At 34.3% G+C, this 25,939-nt stretch overlaps 1 protein-coding gene across 5 annotated transcripts in view; it reads left to right on the forward strand.

The window, feature by feature from the left end:
- The window catches only part of Erbb4 (erb-b2 receptor tyrosine kinase 4), a gene marked incomplete at its 5' end in the record, with an annotated part of 1,058,248 nt that overhangs the window by 1,000,901 nt on the left and 31,408 nt on the right, over nucleotides 1-25,939 (forward strand). For all 5 annotated transcript variants that reach the window (XM_005396938.2, XM_005396940.2, XM_005396937.2 and 2 more), the window contains 5 exon segments: nucleotides 7,486-7,641; nucleotides 10,411-10,486; nucleotides 13,883-14,029; nucleotides 16,154-16,251; nucleotides 18,351-18,521. In XM_005396938.2, the coding sequence (XP_005396995.1) occupies nucleotides 7,486-7,641; nucleotides 10,411-10,486; nucleotides 13,883-14,029; nucleotides 16,154-16,251; nucleotides 18,351-18,521 (648 nt within the window).

Below are 25,939 nucleotides of genomic sequence, written 5' to 3' on the forward strand. Positions count from 1 at the left end.
GATCAAAGTTCTAAATATTAAAATAGAAGCACTTAATCTGCTGGAAGAGAGAATAGGCAGAACTCTTGAAAATATACGTGCAGACAAAGATTTCATGAACAAAACCCCAAATGCATGAGAAATACTATGATGAATCAAGCTGGGCTTTTATCTTATTAAAAATCTTTTGCACAGCAAAAGAAATCACCAACAGAGTGCAAACACAACCTACAGAGTGGGAAAAATTTTAGCCGGTTGTCCCTCAGACCAAAAGACTAATATCTAGACCATATAAAGCATTGAAGGAAATCAGCTTCCCCAAATTTGAATACCTAATTCATCTGAGATGAATACATACTTCCCAGTGGAAGAAATACAAGTGACAAATAAATATATGAAAATATATTCTAGGTGTTTTATACTTAGTATGCCATTGAATCCTCACGACAATCTTGGGTAGCTACAGTTTTATCCCCATTTAATGTATAAGAAAAGCACATAAACTATTCAAGGTCATTCATCCAGTGAGTACTACAGGGTGTATTTCTAGAATCTGATGTCTTAGGATGCACCAGTATTATTTTTGTGAAAATATTTTCAAGGCTATCATTGAACATTGGAAGGGAGACATCCATTCTACCTTTTTCCTGGTCTCTGTATCTATTATTTGGCCTAAAATTTTGTATTTCAGATGGATATATTTTACAGTTCCATCTATCACGGGTTGAAAATTTAAAGCTAGCAGTAACCTGAGAGATCATTTAGGCCAATCAGTCACTTTTATAGCAGAGCTGATGTGAGAACCTGTGGTCATAAACCTAGTTAGCAATAGTTCCAGGACAGCTACCTCACCTCGCTGTGTCCTCGTTCTTCCTGTGGTGTCATGAACCCTACCATTTGAAAGACTTCCCAGTTCATACAATCACAGAAGCCCCTAGTTTCCCTCCATGCACAATCTCGATAAAATAAGTGGCTTCATCCAAAAGTTATTTCTCCCTTGAACATACTTCTATATTTAGCCCTAGCAGTAGTAAGCATGATAGTCTGGTTTTTTATTCTCACAGATCAAATTGCTTTTACAAGGAAAGGAAGAAGAGAAGAGAGACTTTCATTTGTAGGTAGATTTCCTGAAGCTTTCTGTTATTAAGAAAGCTTCATGTTATTAGATTTAAAACTGGAAAAAATGTACTGTTGCTAACTCCAGAGATTGACGCCTGTGAGACCTGACTACAGCTTGAATTTTCTTGCTCCTCACAGGTATTTGATGAAATTGTCACATGGCCAATCTGTGAGAAGCAAATATTTATTGTTGGAAATAGTTCAGTTTCTCCCACCTTCCTTTAGCTTCCTACAGCTGTTCAGAATAGATTTTCATATTGAATGAAGACATAAGAATCACACTTTTTTAGTGAAATACCTGTGCCTCAAATACCTTAAGACTGAAAAGAAGGTCATAGCCAGATATTTATCTATATTGATAACTCAAAATTAACTCAATCATTGGTTTTTCTGTAGAGAAGTTCATATCAGTTAATTCTGATTAACACTGAAATTCAATTCTAAAAGTTTTCCTTGAAGTTTTGTATCAAGGTATGTTTTTGAAAACCAAGAGTAAATTTGACTTTGTCCAGCTGGTTTGCATTTACTTTGCTGAAAATTTTAAGAGGTATAAGTAAAACAAAATAAGTTAACAGTCTTTGAAAACGCTGTAGCATACAAGAAAAATTATAAAAACTGGTGAAATTATAAACTGTTTGGGGAGTTGTAAATTCTGACGGGTTTTGATAAAATAAGACTTGCAACCCTTGGATTGTGAGGTAAACAAAATACCCCTAAAACATGTCTACCAAAATCTCCTCCACATGCTGCTTAACAAGTAGCATACATTTTGTTATAGCAAGCACACTACTTTATTAACCTTGTCAGGGAAAACATTCTGTGGCATTGGAGACTCTTAGATCTATTTTGTTTGTGACTTTTATCTTCAGTAAATACCTGGAAACCCATGATATTTTTATGGAAGGGACCAAATCTTTCAGCATATTCCCTATGCGTCCTTTTCTCCTTGTGTGACAGCCTCCTCAGGTCAATCACTACTAAAATGAAACTTTGAATGGTAATTCTGAAGTTTGCATCAACACTTGAGTCATGGTGGTAGGTCATGGATATAGGTATCACTGTTTGCAAATACTTACTGAATACCAACTGTGATGTACTCTCTGGGGGTTACCGATTCTTTTATAATAGGTAATGATAATTAATGAGGATAATTCTTGTCCATTCTAGGACAGTGACTACTTATCTAGAAACAATAACAAAAGTTTGAAGGTTCTGTACTTGTTATATCTCATTTAGTATACAAGTGCTTTACCTATGATAATTTATTTAGCCCTCACAACAACCTGCGAGTTAGGTGTTTGTTTTTGAGACAGGGTCTCCCTGTGTAGTGCAGGCTGGCCTTGAACTCACTATGGAGACCAGACTGGCCTTGAATTCATGATGATTCTCCAGGCTCAGCCTCCTGAGTGCTGGGATTATAGGTCTGCAGCACCATGCCCAGCATGCTGTGCTCATTTAGAGAGGAGGAAATAAATGAAAAAGCAGTTAAATCATTTGCCCTGGGCCACACATCCATAACATGTCACAGCCAAACCACTGACTGAGGAGCTACTCCCACACCCACCCACAGTTCTGCACACCCTGTGCCAAAGCTAGAATGGAGTCTTAAATGTTCATAATTAACATCCCTGCTAAATTATAAGCAATTCTAAACTTTTACTGGATGTTAACTAGAAAGTGTAGACAAAAAGTGAATTAAAAGCATTATGTGTTGAAATTTGCAAAAACCACTGATAATATTTTTACTGCAAAAAATGAGGATTTTTAAGGCTACATAACTTAGTTGTGTACATTGATTTATACATGCCCACCTGACCCTGTGACTCCTTGCAAGAGATCAAATTAGATGGTAGATATTAGAGTCCCACAGCAAGGAATCAAATACCACTTCTCATTAGCTAGAATGGCTTGAAACAAGTAGTTAGATCTCTCTTAGCCTTGGCATTCCTGTATTTAAAATGGAGTGAAAACAGTACATATTGCATAGGATTATGTTAACCAGCTAATGTAGAAGCACTCTGGTTAGTGTCTCCTGCATGCCAAGTTCTGGATCACTATTAACTGTGGTGTCCATTATTGACATACTGTTCCCTTCCTGAGCTAGCTTAGCAGGGTCATGGGAGTTTAGTAACTACCTAAAAAGCCTTGGGGTTTCTTTTCCAACTCATGCAGCAATCCTCTCTCACAATTAAAGGTCCTTTTCCACTCATCCTCATGCTTACAGGTACATCATCCAGTTATTTTTGTCACTAGTACTTTTAATAACTGTCTGCCTCCTGATTTGCATGACATTCCAATTGGGAGAATGATTTTATTTTGAAGGAATCTAGCAGAAAAATGTGGCTGTAATGAGAACTTCCATAAGAAAATCATCTCTTAATGATTCTGTTGTGGAGAAACCTTTTACTAGCAATCCAAAGAAGATTTAACACTCTAATTCAGGGTGTGAAAGTAGGACCAAGGACGCAGACCTAATTCATGCTTTGAAGTGTGAATCAGAACAGTTTCATTGCTTCACAGCAACCCTGCAAATACATATTTGTTAGTTTGGAAATGAAACATACTCTGTTTTTATTGCTGCTAATGATGGTGAGATAGGTGGTGGAAACTATAAAATACATATTTCACCTTGTCTCTTGTGTTGGATTCTCATTATTTTGAAGAAGTTGCTTTTTCTGGAAAACATTAAAGTTAAAGATAGTTTAATTACTTGTTGAGGTTTTGCACGTGAAATACCAAAGATGTTTTAGAATTTGTGAAATTACATTTGTACTGTCCAGTGCCTCATTTGAGTATCTTAGTCTGTTTGGACTACTACAAGATACATAAAGCGGGCAGCTCATAACCAACAGAAATTCCTTACAGTGCTAGAGCCCAGCAAGCCCAAGATCAAGGTATCAGGGACTTTGGGGTCTGATGAAGATGGAGTTCCTGACTAATCATAGCTCCTCTGGCCTCACATGGCTAAAGAAGCAAAGGAATAGCTCTAGGTTTTGATTCATTACACACACACACACAAAAGGGAGGGCACCACCAACTTCCCAAAGTCCTCACTTCTTTATATCATCATCTTGGAAGATAAGATTTCAAGCTGTGAATTTGGAAGGGATCCACACATACAGACCATTTCAGTGTCTTAAATTTCTTGGTGAATGTGAGTTAATTTGCAATTGGTAAAGCACATAATTCCTGCCCATGTTTAGGGAATGTAAAAGTTATATTTCCAGTAGCATACTACTTAATTCCATCAATCATCGTTCACCTAAGTTTTAAAAGCCAAAGAAAAAAATAAATTCAAATTTACTCTTCTTCTTCACTGTTCACTCAGTTCTGAAGGGTAATCATTCTATTTTGTAAATATACCTTAAAATTATTCTCTCTGGACTCATTTAGGAGAATCAGATATTCATGCCTAGGGTGGTTGGAGGAGTGTCAGGAATGGTAAAATTCACAGTTCTTGGGAAGCAACAGTGTGAGCAGTGGGATCCTGATGAAATAAAAATCAGAGGTCCTTAATGGGGATACAGTTGTTATTCAGTTAAAGGACCTACCCTACCCAGTGTGGAAAATGAAGAAAAAATTCTGACAAACAGATATAGCTCATGGACTTCAAATTTGCAACTTTTTTTTTACAGCCTTGCCACCTTTCTTCTTTAGCAGGGTATTATTTTCTGCTTTCAGCTGTATCTGTGTCTAATCCATTCTCTGTCTTTGTTCCAGGATGATGTTTCTAAAAGCACAACGAAAATTGGGTCACTCCCCTTTTAACACAGCTTGCCCATGGCCAGATTGTACCCTTCACAATACGAAAATCCATTCTCTGCCTTTGTCCAACCTGGCCTCCTCTTCCTTTTTTTCTTTCTCACTACCTACCACTGCCCCACCTTCAGATACTATACTTCTTAATTACAAGAATAACATAATTTTTCCAAGCAAGCAAGGTACTGATGCCCCTTGTGGTTGTTCTTCCTTCAATTTTACTGTGCAAACTCTCTGGTTACCTCTCTGAAGTCTCTGTTATCATGCATTCTTACTGGACTATACTACGAGAGAGTCTCAGAATACAGCTCTTAAATGCCGTACCTGCATTGCAGCAGACCATCTGAGCCTGTGTTCTGTATTAGCCCATGTTATTAATTTACCAGTGTCCCTCTTTAATGCACAGGGTTTGTTTCTTTTTTATCTCCTCTGTGCCCACTACACAGACCACAGTAGGAATTACATACATGTGTTGATCAGAATATTAGCTGCTGCCAACATGCTTTCTATATTCTGATATGCAGGTAGTTAAGAAGGAATGATAAATGTATGTGTGCACACTTCTTAAAGGAACAAAATTATTGAGAGTGGCATGAAAATACTTCATCTCTGAGGCAATGGATTTATTTATCTGTAATTCTTTAAGTCATATGGAACTCTATATTCTCAGATTCACCTTATTTTAGGAATTTCCAATTTGATGTAATAAAACATAAAGCACTATATAGGAAAGAGGGCAGAAATACCATAAATACCCTTTGTCAGTTGATTTCAGAAAACACCAATACACTGCTGAGTGATTGGACCATATGAGGCCGTATCTCCACCACTTGTGCTTAATGGGCATTTTTATATGGAGTTTGGCTCATGGTGCTGTTTGAAGCAATCTTCTCTTTACACTATACTGGGCATACGGTTCATAATTTTCTGACCTATGTGATTTATGTGTCTGTTTCCTACAGTTTTTGCTTTGATATCAAAAACCATTAATCCTTCAGAATCCTATGGTTGTAATGTTAACTGCCAACAGAATTGATTTGCAATTGGCATGAGTGTATGCTTCAACAATTTTATAATAATCTGGATCTGTCTTTGATGACAATTTTTTTAACATTGAAATTGTTGAATGTACAGTTTTTCCTAATTCATCAATCAAAATATGTTCACTTTAATCAAGGCCTCTAAGTTTAATGGCTTGGTTTTACAAAAACTTTTTAGTTAAGGATAGTGTTTAGCAACTCTTTGTCCACTCCTGAAGTATAATTAGCAACTTAATTATTACTTCTATGTTTTTAATTTTATGAACATATATATACATGTTAACATGAATGTTGTATGTATGAGACACACTCAAATATATATGATGTATGGTCAAAGTATATGGTGAATACTTAAATTTTAAAAATTTAATTACAGTAAAAGCCATTAATTGCCCACAAAATACTCCCTCTCACTTCCAACACACCTGTCCCATCTTTCTTGGTACTTTCTGAAGCAGTTCTTATCATCAAGTGTCTTTTCGGGGTGAATGCTGCTTCCAATGAAAAGACAGGTTTCTGGGGCTGGGGATTTAGCTCAGCGGCAAAAGCGCCTGCCTGGCAAGCGCAAGGTCGTGAGTTCGGTTCCCGGTACTGGAGAAAAACCAAAAAAAAAAAAAAAAAAGTAAAGACAGGTTTCTAACAGCGATGTGTCTCCACAACATCACGGCAGCTATGGTAGGCAACTAAAGACACTCATGAAAGACTTCCAGACCACTTCAGTAAATGACAAGAAGTGATAGAGTAAGCGAGTTCAAGGCAAGGAGGAGGATTTTGAGGGGAATTAATGACAACGTACCTTTTACTCTCATACATTTTCTGAAAAGTTTTCACTGTAGTTATTGATATATTTCATGTATGGATTGAGGGGGAAAGCTGGCTATATCTCAACAATCAGCAATAAATTTTATTTTTAATTTCCCTCTCTAATTAATGAATATAATATTAAAGACTAATTTGCAGGTCATTATAAACTATGTAATGTCACTTGTGTGTTCTTAGAGTGACAACAAATGTCACAGAAGCATTCCTAGACATGACAAACCTTTTAAATCCCTGGGGTATATTTCACTCAGTGTTCAATTAAGAAGAATAATCTAATTCTTCAGTCTTGATAGAATTTATGATAATTACTTTGGCAGTGTTAAACCTGGAATAAAATATTTTTCAAACATTATGGAGAGGTGTATGCATGTTGAGTGGGCATGCTGGAGGAACATGATGAAAAGCAGAAGCTATGTAGAAGAAAATGACATGGAATATGTGTTTCAGTCCTAATCTATGTTAGCTTCTCCCTAAGACACAAGCATACCTCACTCATGAAACTGTGTGAGAAAGACTGTGAGCTCTCTGGAGAAAATGACCTTATTTTATGTGCAGGGAGTTTGCTCTTCACAGGACCCCAGGAGGAAAAGCGCAAATCCTCTGTGTGGTTTTCCACCCCTCCACCACCACTAGGTTTTCTCTACCTTGAAAATATTCCAGGATTCTGGCTTCACTTCAAAGAAATGAAGAACATGCTAAGAAATTGTGGACTATGAAAACCTTAGGCATTCACTGGCTCTTTTGTGTGGAACTTGATGTTTTGTAGGGAATGATGTACCTGGAAGAGAGACGGCTTGTTCATCGGGATTTGGCAGCCCGAAATGTCTTAGTGAAATCTCCAAACCATGTGAAAATCACGGACTTTGGACTTGCCAGACTCTTGGAAGGAGATGAAAAAGAGTACAATGCTGATGGAGGGAAGGTAGGTGTCCTTCTGAGAGGAATGCTTCTTGAAAATGTAGTATGTTGTCTGTTTATCCTTTTATCTTTCAAAAATTTTTAGGAAGAAACCAGTGAGCATGAGATTTCGATTATAATGCCTCATTTATTACTGCTATCAATTATTTTGCTTAAATGGAAGATATTGAGTCTGTTACTAAATCAACACTTTTGGGGTAAATTCAGGTGTGGATAGTTCTATGTTCCATTTATCTTCTGTTGGAGATAAAGCTATTCCTCAAAGATTTATACGTCTGAATATCATTTTAATTTTTTGATGCTTCTAACTCAGTCATTTCAGGTGGTGATAGAAATAATTTGTGCTTAAACAATAAGAATAACATGTCTACCTTTTGTTTCTCAAAGGTAGGTAAAATACGATGATGCACCCTGGACTCGAGTGATTTCATGTTAGTAGCAGCAATAGGAAGTGGACAGATCCTTAGGAATTTATGAACTTAAATGTAAATACAAAGCCATACGTGTCCCATTGATCCTAAGGGCATAAGATTTACTCCTACAGAGAGGCACATGCTCTCACAGACTAGAGAGTTTGACTACTACCAAGAACTCATTTGAAAGATGACCATTCTATTTAACCTCTAAAGCGGGTATTTTCCTACTATAAGTATGCTGGATTCCAGTTTTCTGGGTATGACTTTTGAGATTCCTTTTAGCTTCCATTGTACTGTACATTTGACCTTCATTGTTCATTATCTAATTCTTCACCAGAATACAAGCTGCTGTATGAGAGGGGACTGGACAAAGCTACTGTAGCTTCTTTCTGTCTTTTTTTTTTTTTTTTTGTTTTTTTCCGGAACCGGGAATCGAACTCACGGCCTCGTGCTTGCCAGGCAGGCGCTGTGCCACTGAGCTAAATCCCCAGCACCTGTAGCTTCTTCCTTATCAACCTTTTCTAATTCTCCAGTCTCAGCCTCTTTCTTCCATATGTGGTCTCAGTTCATACCTTTTGTTTAGCTGGAAATTCTCACTAACTAGTTAAGCTAGTCTTCATGTAGTGATCTATTTAGCTTAATCTAAAGAGGCTTAGGTCATGATAGTCCAAATGAAATAAACAAATGCAATCTTAGCCAATAGTGACTGATCAAGTTATTTTAACAAAAATAAAGATTACCCCAGATGTGGTGAGGCAGGCCTATAAGCACCCTGGGAGACTGAGGCAGGAGGATCACAAGCGAGACTCTGTCTCAAAATAAATACTAAAAGTGGTTGGGGCTGTAGGTCAGGTGAAGGCTCTGAGTTCCATTCCCAATTTCAAAAAAAAGAAAAAAGGATTATTCACATGTCATAAAATGTTCATGTACCTTATTTATCATGAAGCATCCAAATATATAATGATAGGATTTCAGATGCTTAGCATTAACTTTTTACTCTCACACTTATATAACTATGCATGCTAGTTTATCTCAAGGTAAGATTAACAAAAACCTTTTTTTACAAAAAGAAAACCCTTCAATTTTGAGAACTCATCTGAGATTCCCTTGATTTTATTAGCCTCTTTTACCTGTTTACTACCAAACTGCAGTAGAGACCATAGCTTTGAAATTCACCACAAGACTGCACAGTAGTAGAAGTTATAAATCATATGACTTCACTTGTCTTAAGAACACACAGCTGTAAGATTTGTCTAAAGCAAGATTCATTATAGCTTTAAATTCCTGGTAACCGTTAAGTCTTTATCAAGCAACCTGTGATTTAAACTTACTTCTTTAACACAATGTCTGTACTCCATAAAGTCTGCTAACTCCTTCCCCATAGGGAAATTATTTTCAATGTGTCTTCTGTTCTCTTTCACTCAATCCCATGATTCTGTCATAGAGTTACCTTGGTGTCACCTTGTGAGCAGCCAAGCTCATGACTTCAAAGGCCTATTTTGTTTTAAGCTTTCAACTGCAAAGTAGAAGTGTTTATCTTTATTCCATAGAATCTAATTATATTTCCAGCTTTATAACGCTGCCCTTCGAGTTGAAATGCATTCTGCTGACCCATCAGCAGCAGGGTGTGTGGGTTGAGTTGTTTTTCTTACAGCGATGATGGATTTGTGCTGATCCCCTCACATTCTTTTATAGACTCGCTCCTATTTTGGAAATGGTACATATTTTCAAGGCTAGCTAACCAAGACAAGGGAGGTCATCTGTGGCTGGGGAAGGAAGCAAAGCTAGCCTCAGAATTGATGATTTTAGGCAATTTAGTGGTCAAAATATATGAGGGAAGATGAGGGGGCAAATGCAGAAAGAATTTGTTGTAGTCATGGTTTAAAATGTGTCTGAAGGCAAATGTTGGTATTTTGCTATTGTTCTTTTTTTATGACTTTCTTTAAAATGATAAAAAAAAGGGATAACTAAAAATGTAAGAAATCTCATCTGTTTAAGAAAAAATATAATATGGATAATTTTTTAAAGCATATGCATTTGATGTTTAGTTTGGATATTGTAGGTCATAATATTATGTGCAAATTAAATACTAGACATTAATTCATGATATAGAAACGTTAATATTTTGCTATTTTACTTATTAATAAAGCTTTTCTCAAAAACCAAATGTACCTTTCATCTAACTGACTGTGAATTTATACATTTCAATTTATTTATTATCAACCTTGGAAAATAATCTACTTAAATTATATCTTTACATACAAAATCAAAAATACAATTGAGGACGATCAGAGGATAACATTTAAAAGTATAGAAATGATTTTTATGTAATTACAAAACTTCTCATTTCTCTATAGATGCCCATTAAGTGGATGGCTCTGGAGTGTATACATTATAGGAAATTCACTCATCAGAGTGACGTCTGGAGCTATGGTAAATTAATTTTCTTTATGAAGTAAGGCTTGTAAAGCAAAATAAATATTTTTGTTTATTTAAACTGTTTCAAGCTATATGTATTTTATCCTGTTGGAAATATTTATATGCTTCATCTTCTAAAAAAATTAACTCTACTCTCTTAACACTCAAAAGAGCATTGTTATCTGCCTTTTTTGTTATGTCCTCTTCTCTAAAATGTAATATGCCAATATCCCTTCTGAGTGGTCCATCGTAAACTCTGGTGTGCTAACAATTTACTTAACTATTTTTATAGAAAAAATAGCTTTAACTTAGGAACAACTTCATATAATTTTGTGGCCATATTTTCAACAACTCTCTGAAAACATTACTCTGAATGCAATGAGTGGTAACAGACAAAAGGGAATTTCTGTTCTATAATAGTAAATATAGTCAATTGTCATAATAAAAAGCAATTACTGTAAATGTGAGAATAACAAAAATGAAGGAAGAGGCAAGGCAGAAGTCTCATAACTGAAAGTTTGATTTTAAATTAAAAATGACTTGGAGTGACAGTAATGTTATAGAGTCAATAATGCCAGACCCAAGGATTAATATTTATTACTGCAACATTTATTTCATTATGTTTATTTCAATCACTCAGCAGCTGACTACTAACAGTTTTGTGAACAGCTTGACAACAAAGAGTGAATACCTTTCCCAAGTTTAAAAATACCGTATAACTCATATGTATTACAAATGAAAGCACAGTGCCCATTTAAATAAAATGGTTGTTGTTCAGATTTTAAAGTATGCTACAGTTTACTGTTCTCAAACTCAAGCTCAGTTTCATCATTTTTCATTTTTAGAACAAAGGTTTGCCTAATTAATCACTAAATGACATACATTTTTGATTTAGGAAAGCAGCTCATTATCTTTAAAAGTATTTGAGACCTTTCAGTAAAGTGTGTTTCCATTCTTCCACCTTTTATTTTAAAAAATCATTTTCTTTAATAAATTATTTAAGATATTTCAATGAAGTAGATTCCCCCCATTTGTATACCATGTCAGGTATTAAAATTTCCAAGATGACCACACATTCTCCTCATCTTAGAAGTAAAGAAGGAGTGCTTGAAGTTTAAAAAAATAGGAGAAGTGCTTGACAAAATTTCAATGTTAAATTGCTATAAAGGATAAAGAGAAAAGGAAATCTATGATCTATATTATGTGATCAATATATACATTATATGATATATGAATTAACACATACATTGGCATTTATATATTACATAGCACAGAATAACATAAATATAAGAAACAGATAGATGTATATATCATATTTTATGACATATTTATGTGCTGTCATACATGCATATGTATGTTTTTCTTTTCTGTTTGCACTTATATATCCCTGAATTAGATGTGGTACTTTGCAGCAGTTACTTTTAAATGACTTCAAAACAGACAAATATTTGCAGGACAGTTATATTTTTAATAGTAAATTTTATCTTTTAGAAAAATCAGGCCTCTCAGATTAGAATAGTCTTCTTCATGATGAGTTGCAAAATTCCAGAGGCTGTTCAGTAAAAGACCATACAATATTTTGAAACAATGGTTATCAACATATGTTAAAAAAACACTCACAGCTTCCTATAATATGTCATAGCTGAATGCAAAAGATATAAAGAATAGCAAAAGCTGCATACTCTGGTTTACAGTACACTTTTATAGGAAATTATAGTTGTTGCATCATCATATCTAAATTTACATAAAGATGCAACAGCTATGATATATCTACAGATAATGGAATTAGGGTGTAAGTTTTAAAGATGGTTCTGATTTAGTTTCTCTGAAATTATCCTGTGGGTTTATATGCTTGTGTTCATTATATTCTTTATTTTGACTTGTAATTGCTTCACATATTATTTATTTTGGAAGTCCTGATAAATATGTGAGAGTATTCTGCCTTTTATAACTGCCTGAGATAATAAAATGTTCTATTAAATATGTATTATACAAGTCTGACTGAGTAAATAGGAATAGATATTCATACACCTTTGAACTTGTCCCAGTCTGTCTCAAAGACTCTAGATTGTAATCATCAGAACTATGAAGTGGTTCTTTAATATGCAAAATTAAGAAAGTAATAAACATCAATCAGTAAAACTGTGTTATCAGTTACAGGTTTATACAGTACTTAAAAATCATAGGATGCAAATATTAAAAAAATAATAACAATGTGTGTATTATAAAGGATAATTTGAAATTCACATATACTTTTAATTAAGGTAGATGTTTTTATTATCAGATAATTATGACTGCCATGAACTTCAATCTAAATAAATAATTCATTGCAGAGAGAAGTTGAAACATAACCAGAATTAATTGGTTTTATATTAAAATAGATCTTATATATACAGCCACAAAAACTCATGTTGTAACATTATCGTACCCACTGAGCCATTTCCAATTTAAAATTCTTTTTTCCCAAAAAACCCTTAAAATTATGCTATTATTATTTCAAGAAGCTATCCCTAATGTACATATTAGACCTTAAATCAGAATCATTATTTTCAAAATTATCTATTTGCATATTAATATTAGGGTATTTTTTCCAGAGTAAATCAGTATTCTAATGTTTCAAGAAAGTTACTTTTTTAAATGTAAGAAATAATCTGTTCTTTCTTTTTCTTTTTTCTTTTTCCTGGTACCGGGAATCAAACTCATGACCTCACGCTTGCTAGGCAGGCGCTGTGCCTCTGAGCTAGATCCCCAGCCCCAGAAATAATCTATTCTTGAGTCCTAATTTTCTTTGGATGCCCACTTCAACTGTATTATATCGTAAATAGGACTCAACCTCACTCAGGCTCTTATATGAACTAATAAATTAGTATGTTTGTTCCACTTGTTTTCTTTTTCTAATTAAAAAGAGAGCTGAATTTCCCTTCTTAATGTATCACACATTCCAAAGCCCCAGGTTAGCCTTTTAGTGCTTGTGTGGCAAAGAGGCTAATCTCAAAAACAATCAATACCATATATTTCCTGGTGCCTTATTTTTTTGGTACTGAACATATATATAGGCAGTAAATGCCTTGTATAATGGGCTGTAAATGTGGTACAGTGAAACATAAATTGGATCAGCAAACATTAGCATTACTTATGAGTAGAAATGGGGAACAGAGTCTCTATTCTAATGGTCACTCTAAATTTTCTCTGCTATGCATTAAAACTCCGAGACAGTAGTAAGAGAATTGATATGTCCCAGAAAAGTTTCAACATTGTGATTGGCATAATGCATACAGGAATATGATGAGTGTCTTCAACCTTCTTTGGATTGACTGTTAAGGAGAATTTTATTTTATTTTATTGCCATAGAAGTTCTTTGTTGAAATTATGTTGTTAATATGCTTATGTAAGAATTTTGTTTTCAATTAGGAGTCACTATATGGGAACTGATGACCTTTGGGGGAAAACCCTATGATGGAATTCCAACCCGAGAAATCCCTGACTTATTAGAGAAAGGAGAGCGTTTGCCGCAGCCTCCCATCTGCACTATTGATGTTTACATGGTCATGGTCAAGTGTAAGATCACAAAATAACTTTATCATCTTCATCATTCTGAATGAAATGATATCGGTTACCTGTGTAATGTTTTTCCATATCGACAAATGTAACAAGCCAGAAATAATTATGAATTGACTAGAAAAAAATCTATGTTTGTGAGATTATTATTAAAATAATATGATTTGATTTCATAGCATAGTTTTTTTTGCTATGAAATCAAAAGTATATCACTTTAATATTCTTTTTCTTATAATTTTTTATGGTAGTCAAATTGTCTGTCCTAAAGAGATACAGTCATAATAACATTAGTGGGAAAGTTAATGTTGTTCATGCTATCATTAGTAATCCTAATTGGAAAAATCTAAATAAATGATCTAAATATGAAGAAAGAAAGCATGAAGCTGAGAGCACAAAAAGAAATTAAATGGAAACAGGTTTATTAGTTTCGGTCAAAAGCAAATTAGCAGGCAAGGTGCAAAGTAAGAAATGGGCAGAAATGACTGCACTGAGCTAATGAATGAATGTCTACTTTTTCCATCTCGACCATTTGTTGCCACCAGCGTCTCTTACTTTTCTCGCTCCTTCTATGCCCCTCACATATGTGTTACAGATGTGTTTTGAAACCCTAACCCTTAATTTAAATAGAATTAGCAAAGTCCCTGGAGTTTCTGACTTAATATATGTGAGATTAACACACGGTGCTCTCTCTTGTATAATCTGGGTTTCCCCTCTTTTGATTTACACAGTTAGCAAAGAAACAAACTGGTGAAGGTGAATAAGCATCTTATTAATAAGAGACTTTGGATCCAGGTCTACTCAGATTTATATTCCTGACAAGTGTGATACATTCTGACAGGGAGGGAGGGAATAAAAAATGTTCTTTGCAGTTCAGGTCGGTGTTCCCTTTTCCCTAAGCAGGGTTCCATTTACTCAACATTTAGTTAGAGAGAATGTAACACCTCCTGAGAAGTTAACCTCTTTTTTGTCTCCAGTAGCCCCAGAAACATCCCTTATCTCAGCATCTTAGCACTAGTAAACATTTTTGAATGAATACATATAGAATGTTTGAGATTTCTTTGGAGGGGGAAAAAGAAATAAGTGACATTACTTATGCACGACACCCAAGAATTCCCAAAGCAGGGATAAAAATTAACTCTCAGAAAAGGAGAAACAAACTTTCTAGCTTTATCCAGCCAAACAGTGTCTGGTGTGTGTCTATGGAAGAGAACTTGAAAACATGCATGCTGTGTGTATAATTCGATACCATAACCAGGAGAGGACATGTTTCATATCCTCTGATGAAGTGATGTAAAACTAAGCATACATTTTGTTTTATTACCGAAATTGATTGAAAGGTTTTTTTTTGTTTCAATCCAGAGTTTTAATACTTCAGCCAGGGATCATCTGATTTAAAAAAAAAAATCAAAGAAAATGTGGTGCTTTTATTCATGTCATCTCATCAGCTCACCAGAGCCTAGAGAGATAAGATGCACTTTATCTAGAATCCCAGCTAAATAATAATAATACATACTCTGAAAATTGCTGATGTCATTTTTATGCTGGAAAAGCTAGTACTCAGATAAGCTAATGGCTATTGCTGAACAAACATTAGCAATCATTCTGCTTCGATTTTTTCCCCCAAGGACAGGAAGAGGAGTAGTATGAGAAAGTTGGTTTCATTCCTTTCTTAATCTGTATGGCAGCATACCCAGTTACAAACAAATCTCTTCTGCTCCCATGCTATTACAGGTACAAGATGATGGCTTATATTACACTTGCTTCATCTATAACCATCAAATAAAATTTTTGAAAAATTATCCCCATCACAAAAGGCAACAACAGCAGAGGCCTCAGAATTAGTCTGGGTTCTATTTTCTAAGAAGAAAAATAATTTTTAAATCATGTCAATAAAACAAAAATTGTATTTGTTACTTTATAGTGTATTATGTTATGAATTGCCATAGATGGAGTGAGAGCCTTACTTACTGGGGATGTTTCTTTCACTAGCTTTCTTTGTTTTTCAGATAATTTACATAAAAATATTTTTCACATTTTGCCCATATTTTTCACAAAATTTAAATCTTGCTTCTTTTTTCCTAATTATAGATGTACTGACACCTTTTATTGTGTGAACATTTCCAGGTTGGATGATTGATGCAGACAGTAGACCTAAATTCAAGGAACTGGCTGCCGAATTCTCAAGGATGGCTCGAGACCCTCAAAGATATCTAGTTATTCAGGTGAGTTCATCTGGCTTTGCTGTTAAGACCATTACCATGACAAATTCATTACATCATGTGGATTTCCAAACTTGACACCTGCAGAGATGAATGCTAACATACTGACTAAACAGATTATAATGAAGAAAGCCTTAAGCAACAGAACTCTTTACTTTGTCTCAGAACCACTTCTATCTTCCCTTAGAACTCATGTGACATTGCTATTGAATAGCCACATAATTATAGTTGCCATGTACATGAAAACGTATTTATCCCCCCAACAGACTTTGTAGCACCTGCCTTTTATTAGCATTATTGGTAAGACATGTCCATTATTATAATCTTCATCTTTCACAATCAAAGGGAGATAGATTTTTGTTTTAATCTTGTCCATACTTAAAGAAAATGGCTAAAAAATTTCAGTATATTTATTTTTTAATTTGCTTTTATTTATTTATTTGACCCATTTTCTCTTTTATTTATTTGAGTTTATGGACACAGTCTAGGTGTACATAGTGACCATATTCATTATAGGGAGTCTGGACCTGTGCATGATATATCTTGATTCCTTTGTTTTTCCGCCACTCCTATCCCCTCCATTCCAACCTTTCTTCTCCTTCCTGTTCACAAAGCTGGGTTTTCATTTTATCCTTCTTTTCTGAATTTTTTCTTTCCCTTCCTTCCTTTCCTTCTCCCCCTTCCTAGTTCACTTTTCCTTTTGAATAGTTTCATCCTATTTCACAATATCTACTATATATTTTTCTTCTTATCTACATTTTCAATTTCTCACACCAGGGAGATAACACAACATTAGTGAGAAAAAAAATGCCAGCTGCTTTTCAGGCAAAGGGCTAATACCTAGAACATATAAAGAACTGAAAAACTTCAGACCCTCCCAGTTTAAAGACCCTGTCCAATAATGGGTATCTGATATGAATAAACACTTCTCACTAGAAGCACAAATGACAAATAAATATATGAAAAAAAGTTTGCATTTAATTTTTAAGAAAAATATTTTAAAACATGATTTGTTTTGTTTGGGGAGGCATGCAGTATCCAAGGAATAACTGGATTCATATGAACTGATGCATGCAACGAATAAAACAACTGGCCAAAAGAACATTTAGTATTTAACACTAGAAAAAATAAGTTGAATAAGTATAATAATTTCTCTATGATTATTTTCACCTAAACCATAAGCAAATGGACTTTGGATACGCTGAATTATGCTTCCTCATTAAAACAAGTGAGCTTTATCTTCGTGTCAATGGTCTCATGTGAAGAGAAAAGCCAGGTTTTAGGAGAGAACGACTGCCAGCTATTTTCCTCCAAAATTAACGTTCCTGAGCTGCAGTTGTTGACTAAAAGTAGTATGACTTTGCAAACTAAAACAAATTATTTAAGAAATAAATAAAGCGGGAAGGAATGTAGCAACGGTTTTGATTTCATTGCCAAAACTCTTAGTCTCTTTGACAGTTATGCTATGAATTTGATCGTCACCACTTTGACAATGGAGTCATGAGAATGTAGAAAAAAATTGTGGAGATTCTACGTTGTGATAACTCTGTAGCCTCAAACCAACCTCATAAGATAACGATTGATGTAGATTGTCCTTTATTATTTACTCTTAAAGTCACAGTCCTCATACCATCTTTTTTTTTTTTTTTGTTTTTCTCCGGTACCGGGAACCGAACTCATGACCTTGCACTTCCCAGGCAGGCGCTTTGCCACTGAGCTAAATCCCCAGCCCCTTTTTCTTTTTTTTCTTTTTTCTTTTTTTTTTTTTTTCCTCATACCATCTTGACAATGAACAATTATTCTCAAATGTGAAATAGACTTTGCCTACCTTACAATCTCCATAGCAGCCTGTTTTATTACTTTCTAATGGCCTTTACCACACTTTATCTTGTATTATATTAGTCTATCTTACCCTGTCATACCTAAACATACTATAAGCTTCATGACCAGTAGATGTGCCAAACAATTATTTTTTGAAATGAGAAATGAGTGCATGAGTATTTAGCCGTTTGTTTTGCTATTCCATAAATTTGCTGTGAAGAACACATATTTTAAGATGAAGGGAAGAATCATTTTTGTGTGTCTGATGGGCAATCTTTTAGGGTGACGATCGTATGAAGCTTCCCAGTCCAAATGACAGCAAGTTCTTCCAGAATCTCTTGGATGAAGAGGATTTGGAAGATATGATGGATGCCGAGGAGTACCTGGTCCCCCAGGCATTCAACATCCCTCCCCCCATCTACACTTCCAGGGCAAGAATTGACTCAAACAGGGTAAGAAGTAATTACGCACAAGTACTATATTGTCTTTGAGAAATAAAATGATGAAAACAAATTATAAACACTAAAATGTCAAAATAACTATATAATTATAATCATTGTGAGTTCTAGATTAAAAACATACAATTCTCACAAAAGATATGCATCATTTGTCATATATATTAGTGTATATATTATAATATATATTATATATATATATAAGTTAATTTGGGAGACAAGTTTGGGCAATACAATTTGTATTCTGAATTATCCTCCACACTTCAAAGAACATTGTCTCCATTTTTGGTTAGTTAAAACAAAGCTTAATTTTTTAAAAACCAATTAAATGGATAAAATTATATGCCTATAAATGAAGAAAATTCTTATAAAATAGGCTTTCTGTTGTTTTTTCCTGAAAAAAAATGATATATTAGTGAAGAAGTCATGCTTGTAAGCACTGTTTTCCTCATTTAAGAAGCATTTAATATTTCTGTCAAGTTTCAATACAATCAAAAAATACTATGTAATCATTGGAATTAAATCACTTGTATCAAAAGGACAACTGAACTTAAGTTCTGGAATAATTTTGAAAAGAAATACCATTTTATTTTAGATATGAAGTGCAACTGTATAAATACCATTCTTCTCTACTAGCCATCAAACTTATGTATTTATTTTTAAAAATTTATTTACCGTCCACTCCAAGTTCACTAAGTATGTCTATATGAGAAGGATTAATCTGTATTTGAGATTCAGGGCATTTTGACCTAGTCCCTGCTTTAATGAAGCATCCCAGGTGATGAAAGCAGCACAGAGATCGAGAGGCCGTGGCCCCTGGGAGGAGTGCTGCGCTGTGGCTGTCGTGGAACATGGCAAAGCACTACGTTCATTTCTGCAGTTTCTTCCACTGATCAGATGCAAAGCATGGTGCCATTTTCCTTCTGGGAAACAGTTCTTCCTCTTAGTCTCCCCTACCATCTCCGTGACTGAGGAGCCAAGAGTCTTGCTTTACCACATGAAGTTGATTGCTTGGCCGCAGAGAGACAGCAATGGTAAAGCAGTGCCTACTGTTTGCTGTGTGTTAGCGCTTAATCCTTAAAATAGTCCCATGAGGTCCGGGTACTATTAGCTCCTTTCTAAAAAATAAGAAAACTTGCACAGTGAAGTTAGTTGATTTGACTACTGTCATGCAGCTAGCCAGAGGGAATGCTTACTTCTAATATAAGGCATCTGTGTCCACCACAGTCTAATACGGCTTTAATATTTTTGGAACATGCAGTTTTCATGATATTATTGTTTTTCTTGGCATTAATAAACTCAGTGTCTAGGACATGTGCTCTCTGATAAATTCTCCAGATAACTGACTTACAAAATGCATCCGTGAACCTGTTCATACATTTCAGCATTTTGCTTTCACTTAAAAGGTCCAATGTAGATAGAGACAATGATGGGGAAAATTAATTCTTCTTTTCTATGAAAAATTATATTATTGCAGCACAAGGTGAAGTTTCATCATGTGCCCAATGGGGAGCAGATACATCAAAGGTTTGAAAAACCAAATTCATTCATAGATAATTAGTTCAGTCTTCCTGGAAAGTATAAATCTTTGAGATGTGCATAGGTGGTGTGTAAAGGAGGCACACTTGTCCTGCTCTGTACACTTTGCAAAATGAGCAACTACACCCCAGTATTGACAATTTTAAATAAAAAAATTCAATTTTGATCAAAATTGGGAAATTTCAAGATATTTTTATTTCTTATAGCAAAATGCTGTAAAATTTTGAGTCTTTTTCTTTTTATAAGAATTCAGAAATTCCAGATTTTGTGCTCTTTAATGTGTGATATTCAATTCAAAGTATTCCTAATAAAAGCTTGAGCAAAATAAATGGAATTAATGGGAATAACAGAAGTCATATGAGGTTATATTTGACTTTAGTCAGTGTTTTCCACTACACAATTTTATTTAAACACTTTTAGCTGTGAGTTTACGTTTACTTTTCAGCCCATGAAAAATAATTTGTGCTTTAATATCATATTATTTTTCAAATACTGAAAAAATATTATTAGATATTCATATCATCATAATGTTTTTAAAATTGTATTTATGTGTCTTTTATGGAAATTTCTGATACGTAGATACTATTTCCCCCTTTGTTTTTGTAATTTTTATGTGGGAAGAGTGCTGGGACTCACACTCAGGACCTCATGCTTCCCAGGCAGGTGGTATGCCACTGAGCTAAACTGCTGCCTCTCCCCCTTTATTTTTTGCAAGACTGAGTTACGTTATTGCATAGTTAGAATATAAATTCCTTCAATTTCAGGGGCTGAGAATGACCTGTCAATGTGATAGGTCAGTTATATAGCATGCGAAAAGCCCTTGATCACCGTTATGAATGCATACATACATACATGATTACATACATACATATACACTAAATTTTAGATTCTTTGCCTGAGTTATGTACTAAGAGAGCACCTTAAAGTAAGTTTTGGTGATGTTTTTAAGCATATTTGGTAAACTTTGAAACCAAATATCTTAGTTTTTAAATATAAGCCTTATACCTCACTAATCTAGAAGTTTTATGTGTGATTATAAAGTAGGAAACCTTTACAAACCATTGTTTGAAATAAACAAAGCAATACTTGTCTGATATGAATGTTAGGCAATATCTGTATCTATAAGCAAGTAAGTATTACCTCTTTTGAAAATGGGCCAAATTTTATTTGTACTTATCTTTGTCAATATCATATATTATAAACAATCACATTTTTATTGAATTTTCTGCCCATTATGTATGCAAAGACTCTCGATGGAATGACCACTTTGCAAGCATACTATTTCTGTGCATGTGTTTTAATTTCAAATAACTTACAGGAATTATTTCTTCTGTTGTGTTTGTATTATTTTAAATTCCATATGAATTTTGGTAAATTATATAAGGTAGTGAATCAGTTCAAATTACAATACTGATATTTGTCAAAAAAAGTTGATGGAAGCAAATACAAATAGTGCTAGCAAACAGCCATGTATTTTATACCTGAAGTTATGTTGGTAGACACACTTACTAGTCTCTCAACTATTTTTGGCGCAAAGGAATAGGGCAACAGCACTTCTTCTAGCATGTTGCAAACAGAAGAAAATGAAAAGCTACTTCGTGTGGTAAGCCCTCAGCAGTATGGAAATAAAGAAAGATTAACCAAGTGAGAGTTGCTATGGCAAGAGAGTCAGCCAGGATCATTTCAGTTTTGGTAGAAAGTAAAAGGCAGATAAAGTAGGAAAACTTTATAGGGAAAACATAGGGGAGGCTTGAGGTCTGGGAAAGCTGCAGAAGATTGGAAATCATTTGTTGGATGTACATATTTGGCTTTCTCTAGTTTGTCCTAGGTTAGAAGGAAGGACAAAATTGGGGAAATTGAGTTGTTAACCAAGCTCTGGCCATTGGAGAGTAACTGTTACTACAGTTCCTGTTGTGCTTCATAGATTTTTACCAGAGATTGCCAAAGCAGAAAGAGAAGCAGTATTGCTTTCCATAAACTTATCTAATTTAAAGCAATCTGACTTCCTGAGCTGCTCAGTACAGATCAGAAGGTTGTTTTCTGAGTAGGTTGCTGTAAGAAGTGGGTTCAATTTTACTTTTGTGTATACTTTTACTATTTCCCTTTTGTATATGCAGTCCATCGATTAGTTCTAGGTTCTATGTGGTCCTTTCTTTTCTAGATATATGTAAATATGTATTGCCTAATATTTTCAGTTAAATATTCAGTACAATTTTTAATTTTCTACATCATTAAGATGGAAAATTCAGTCTTTTTTCTTTTAAGTTATCTAGATTTATATTTCTTGATATAATTAATTATTTGTAAGTGCCACAGCAATGAATGAAATGCAGATAAATTGAGATAGTGGAGATATTTTAGTTTTAATGACATCAGGACATTTAATTTAATGTGAAAGCTCCAGTGTATTTTTACAGAGGAAGGCATGGTATTATTTTTAAAGGATCATTCAGTCATTTGTGATGACAGTTTAAGGGATTAAGTGCCCCACTTCTTTCAAATTACATAATTTCATGAGTATTTACAATTGTGTGTCAAGAAAAATAGAAAACATATAAGCTCACCTAACTCAGTTATACAGAACAGGTTGAAGACAGAAGAATTGTAGCTCCTACCTGGTGGTAAAGTGGTTGATTTTCACAATTTAGCCCCATGTCTATCCTGCCCACTGAGTAACAGTATTTATAAATTTATATTTGTACTCAAAATCTGATCAGTTTCTAAAATATTGAATATAAACTAAATATTTCCACTGCTAAGAAAATGTGATGCTATATACTTTAAATTTCACCAATGTCACTTTGTTCTCAAGATTTTGTAGTTTTAATATTTTAATAACGTTACCACACAGAATGTAATTTATCCCCTACCAACAAATCCTTGATATGACTTAGAGGATTTGTGAAATTATACTAAATTTACTTTTTAGTAATTGTAAAATGTAAGAAATCAAACAAAGTGATAATTCAGAAACAATGGTGTCATTGTTAATGATGACATTTGAAAACATAAGAGGGCTGGGCGCAATGATACATGCCTGTAATCCCAGCACTCGGAAGGCTGAGGCAGGAGGATTGTTGCGAGGTCCAGACCAGCCTAGGCTACAAAGTGAGCTCAATGCCAGCCTGAACTGCAGAGTGAGACCCTGTCTCAAAAAGAGAAAGAGAAAAAAAAGAAAACATGGGAGTTGCAGTTGGGTTTGCCTTTATGCTTATTAACTCAAAATAGTGACTTCTCTATAAAACAACAAAAACATAACATCAGATGACATGTACTGAGGTGCTTGGTATAACCTAGATTCGATTGTAACTGATTACAAATTTTCACTTTATTTCACAAAGTCCTATGGATAGTACAAAGGTTAGTCCCACCTTAAGAGTTAAGAAGACTGAGTGACAGAGAGTTAACTATAAATGATGAGTCAGAGCTGATCTTTGGATCCAGATTTCAGTAGTCATGTATGGAGGTCATACTCTTAACATAATAGAATGGCTGAGGAGGGGAGGTTATTTATTGGAAGAAATTGTTTACTCTGTGCAACTCGTAGAACTGATATTTTTTTATTCAATTAATGGTAAAATGGATAAAAGAAACTAACTTGAAAGTCAGGAATCTCAGATTCTGGGGACAACTCAGTTATTGGTACATTAGGCTTGGTCATATCACTTAACTAGGCTTGGTTTGTCCAATAATAATAATAAGGTCCAAGCAAATCATCTATACACTTCTTCCAGTGTTAAAATTCCTAGTTATGGAGTGACTTTCCAAAATAATAATTATATTTTGAGCCCATATAAAGAATTATTTTATATTACTTAAGAAATATTTATTTCTTTGTTAATATATTATTTATTGCATGTACTATTTAAGAAATATATGTATTTTAAAGAATATGTATTATTATATAATAATTTAAGAAATATGTATTATATAATAATATACATTATTTAGGAACTATTATTTCTAATAATATATATTATTTAAGAAATATTGTTATTTCATATATATACATACATATATATATATCTTAAGAAATATTTAAGTGGAAAATGACCACAAACATCCTGAGTTACTTCTATGTACAACTTTTCTCCTCTGTGATTAAATTCAAAAGGGCGATTTAAGAACAGACATAAGCTAAGGAAGCATTTCATAGCTAGATAGTAGACTGGGAAAATGTTAAATGATACAACAAGGTTATTCTGCTTGAAATTTACCAAGGATCAATATCAATTCTAACAAAGGCTGCTACATAATGATAAATGATTATAGTCTCAGGATATTGGTTTTACATTTGGTTCTAAATATGTCAAAGTTTTCTGCATCTTATCCTTGACATGATGCCTGAGTTTTTATGTTTTGTTTTTTTGCTGTTGTTTAATTATATACTAAGCCAAAAAAAGGGGGCTCTTCTTGTTAAGACACTTCATATCACTAGAGTGTTCCCTGCCTAACTACTGAAAATGCCAGGCATTATAAGCAAAAGATAAATGAAAGTAAATATGAAAGCAGAGAAAATCATGTTAGCTGTATATTTATGGAAGAAGAGACTAGGACTTTGTATTAGACACTTCCCCAGTGCTGGAACAAAGTACCCCCACACTTGCAACTTGAAAGAGAAGAGGCCTGTTCTGGCTCTCAGTTTCTGTAGGTTTGGTCCGTGGTAGGTTGGCTCCAAGGTAGAAATGGCATGGTGGATGACAGCTGTTCACTGAATAATGATCAGGAAGCAGAGCAAAAGGACAGAGCCCTGGATAAGAACACACACTTCCAAGCCATAGCCCCGTGACCTAGTCCTTCTACCAGGTGCCACCTTCAAACATGGGAGACATTTTTTATCAAAATCATAACGGGTTTGGAATAGATCTGAGGAAACAGACCTAAAATGGGCCAGAAAGAAGACAAAGAAATACAAAACCAAATAAAACCTCAAAATGAGCAAACATGAACAGATGTGTTTTCAGACACTTTTAAAATCCTAGCTTTTACAGTGTTTCTACACTGCACACTTTGGAAAATGTTTGTTTGTAAAATGGTATTTCTCCCAATTTTCCTGTTTCTTTGTAAACATTGTAAACTCTTAAAACATGATTTCAAAATCTCTTACTTCTCTTTGAATGACCCCATCCAAAGTAAAAGTTTTTTTTTTTTAATCTCCTTTAAAAAATAGCTCTTGAATGCTTATCTCTTGTTTCTTCTGACACAACTGTTAATTCAGGCCCTCATCACTTCACAAAAATTTCTACAGTAAACTAGATGTGGTGGCTCTTATCTATAATCTCAGCATTTGAGAGGCTGAGGCAGAAGAATTGTGTGGAGTTTGAGGTCAGCCTGGGCTACAATAGTGAGTTCAAAGGCAACCAAAATACATAGTGAGATTCTGTATCAAGAAATAAATTCCTACCATGATCCCATAACTATCTTTATGATTTTTGTTGTGGTTTTTGTTTTTGCAAGAAGGACTCAGTTTCCAAGTACAGGTATATAGTGTTTCTTCTGTGCCAAAGAGAGATGATTTTGAATACTCCCAGTGCTTAATCATTTATTGGCACCAATGCTTTTCATTTATTTGTCCACAGTTTTTAGAGTACACTTTTCTATTATTTTCATCAATGGGACAAACTTGAATGATAGATGTTTTATTTCATCTCTCTTTATATGATGTATAATCGTATTGTCACTAACCGCTGAGTGATTTTTGAACATTTATCCTAGGAAATGCTCTGGTCATTCCAGTTGGCCAGTCATAGTAATTTATTTTCCACTCCTTTCTGGCTCACATGTACAAAATTGCCCTGAGCTGCAAGCATTATACCAGTGTTTATCTCTTTCACATATATATATCACGGTAGTGCTTTCTATTTTATTTTGGAAGT

This window comes from Chinchilla lanigera, unplaced genomic scaffold (assembly GCF_000276665.1).
Source record: "Chinchilla lanigera isolate Chin_1 unplaced genomic scaffold, ChiLan1.0 scaffold00056, whole genome shotgun sequence".
NCBI classification, from domain to species: Eukaryota; Metazoa; Chordata; class Mammalia; order Rodentia; family Chinchillidae; genus Chinchilla; species Chinchilla lanigera.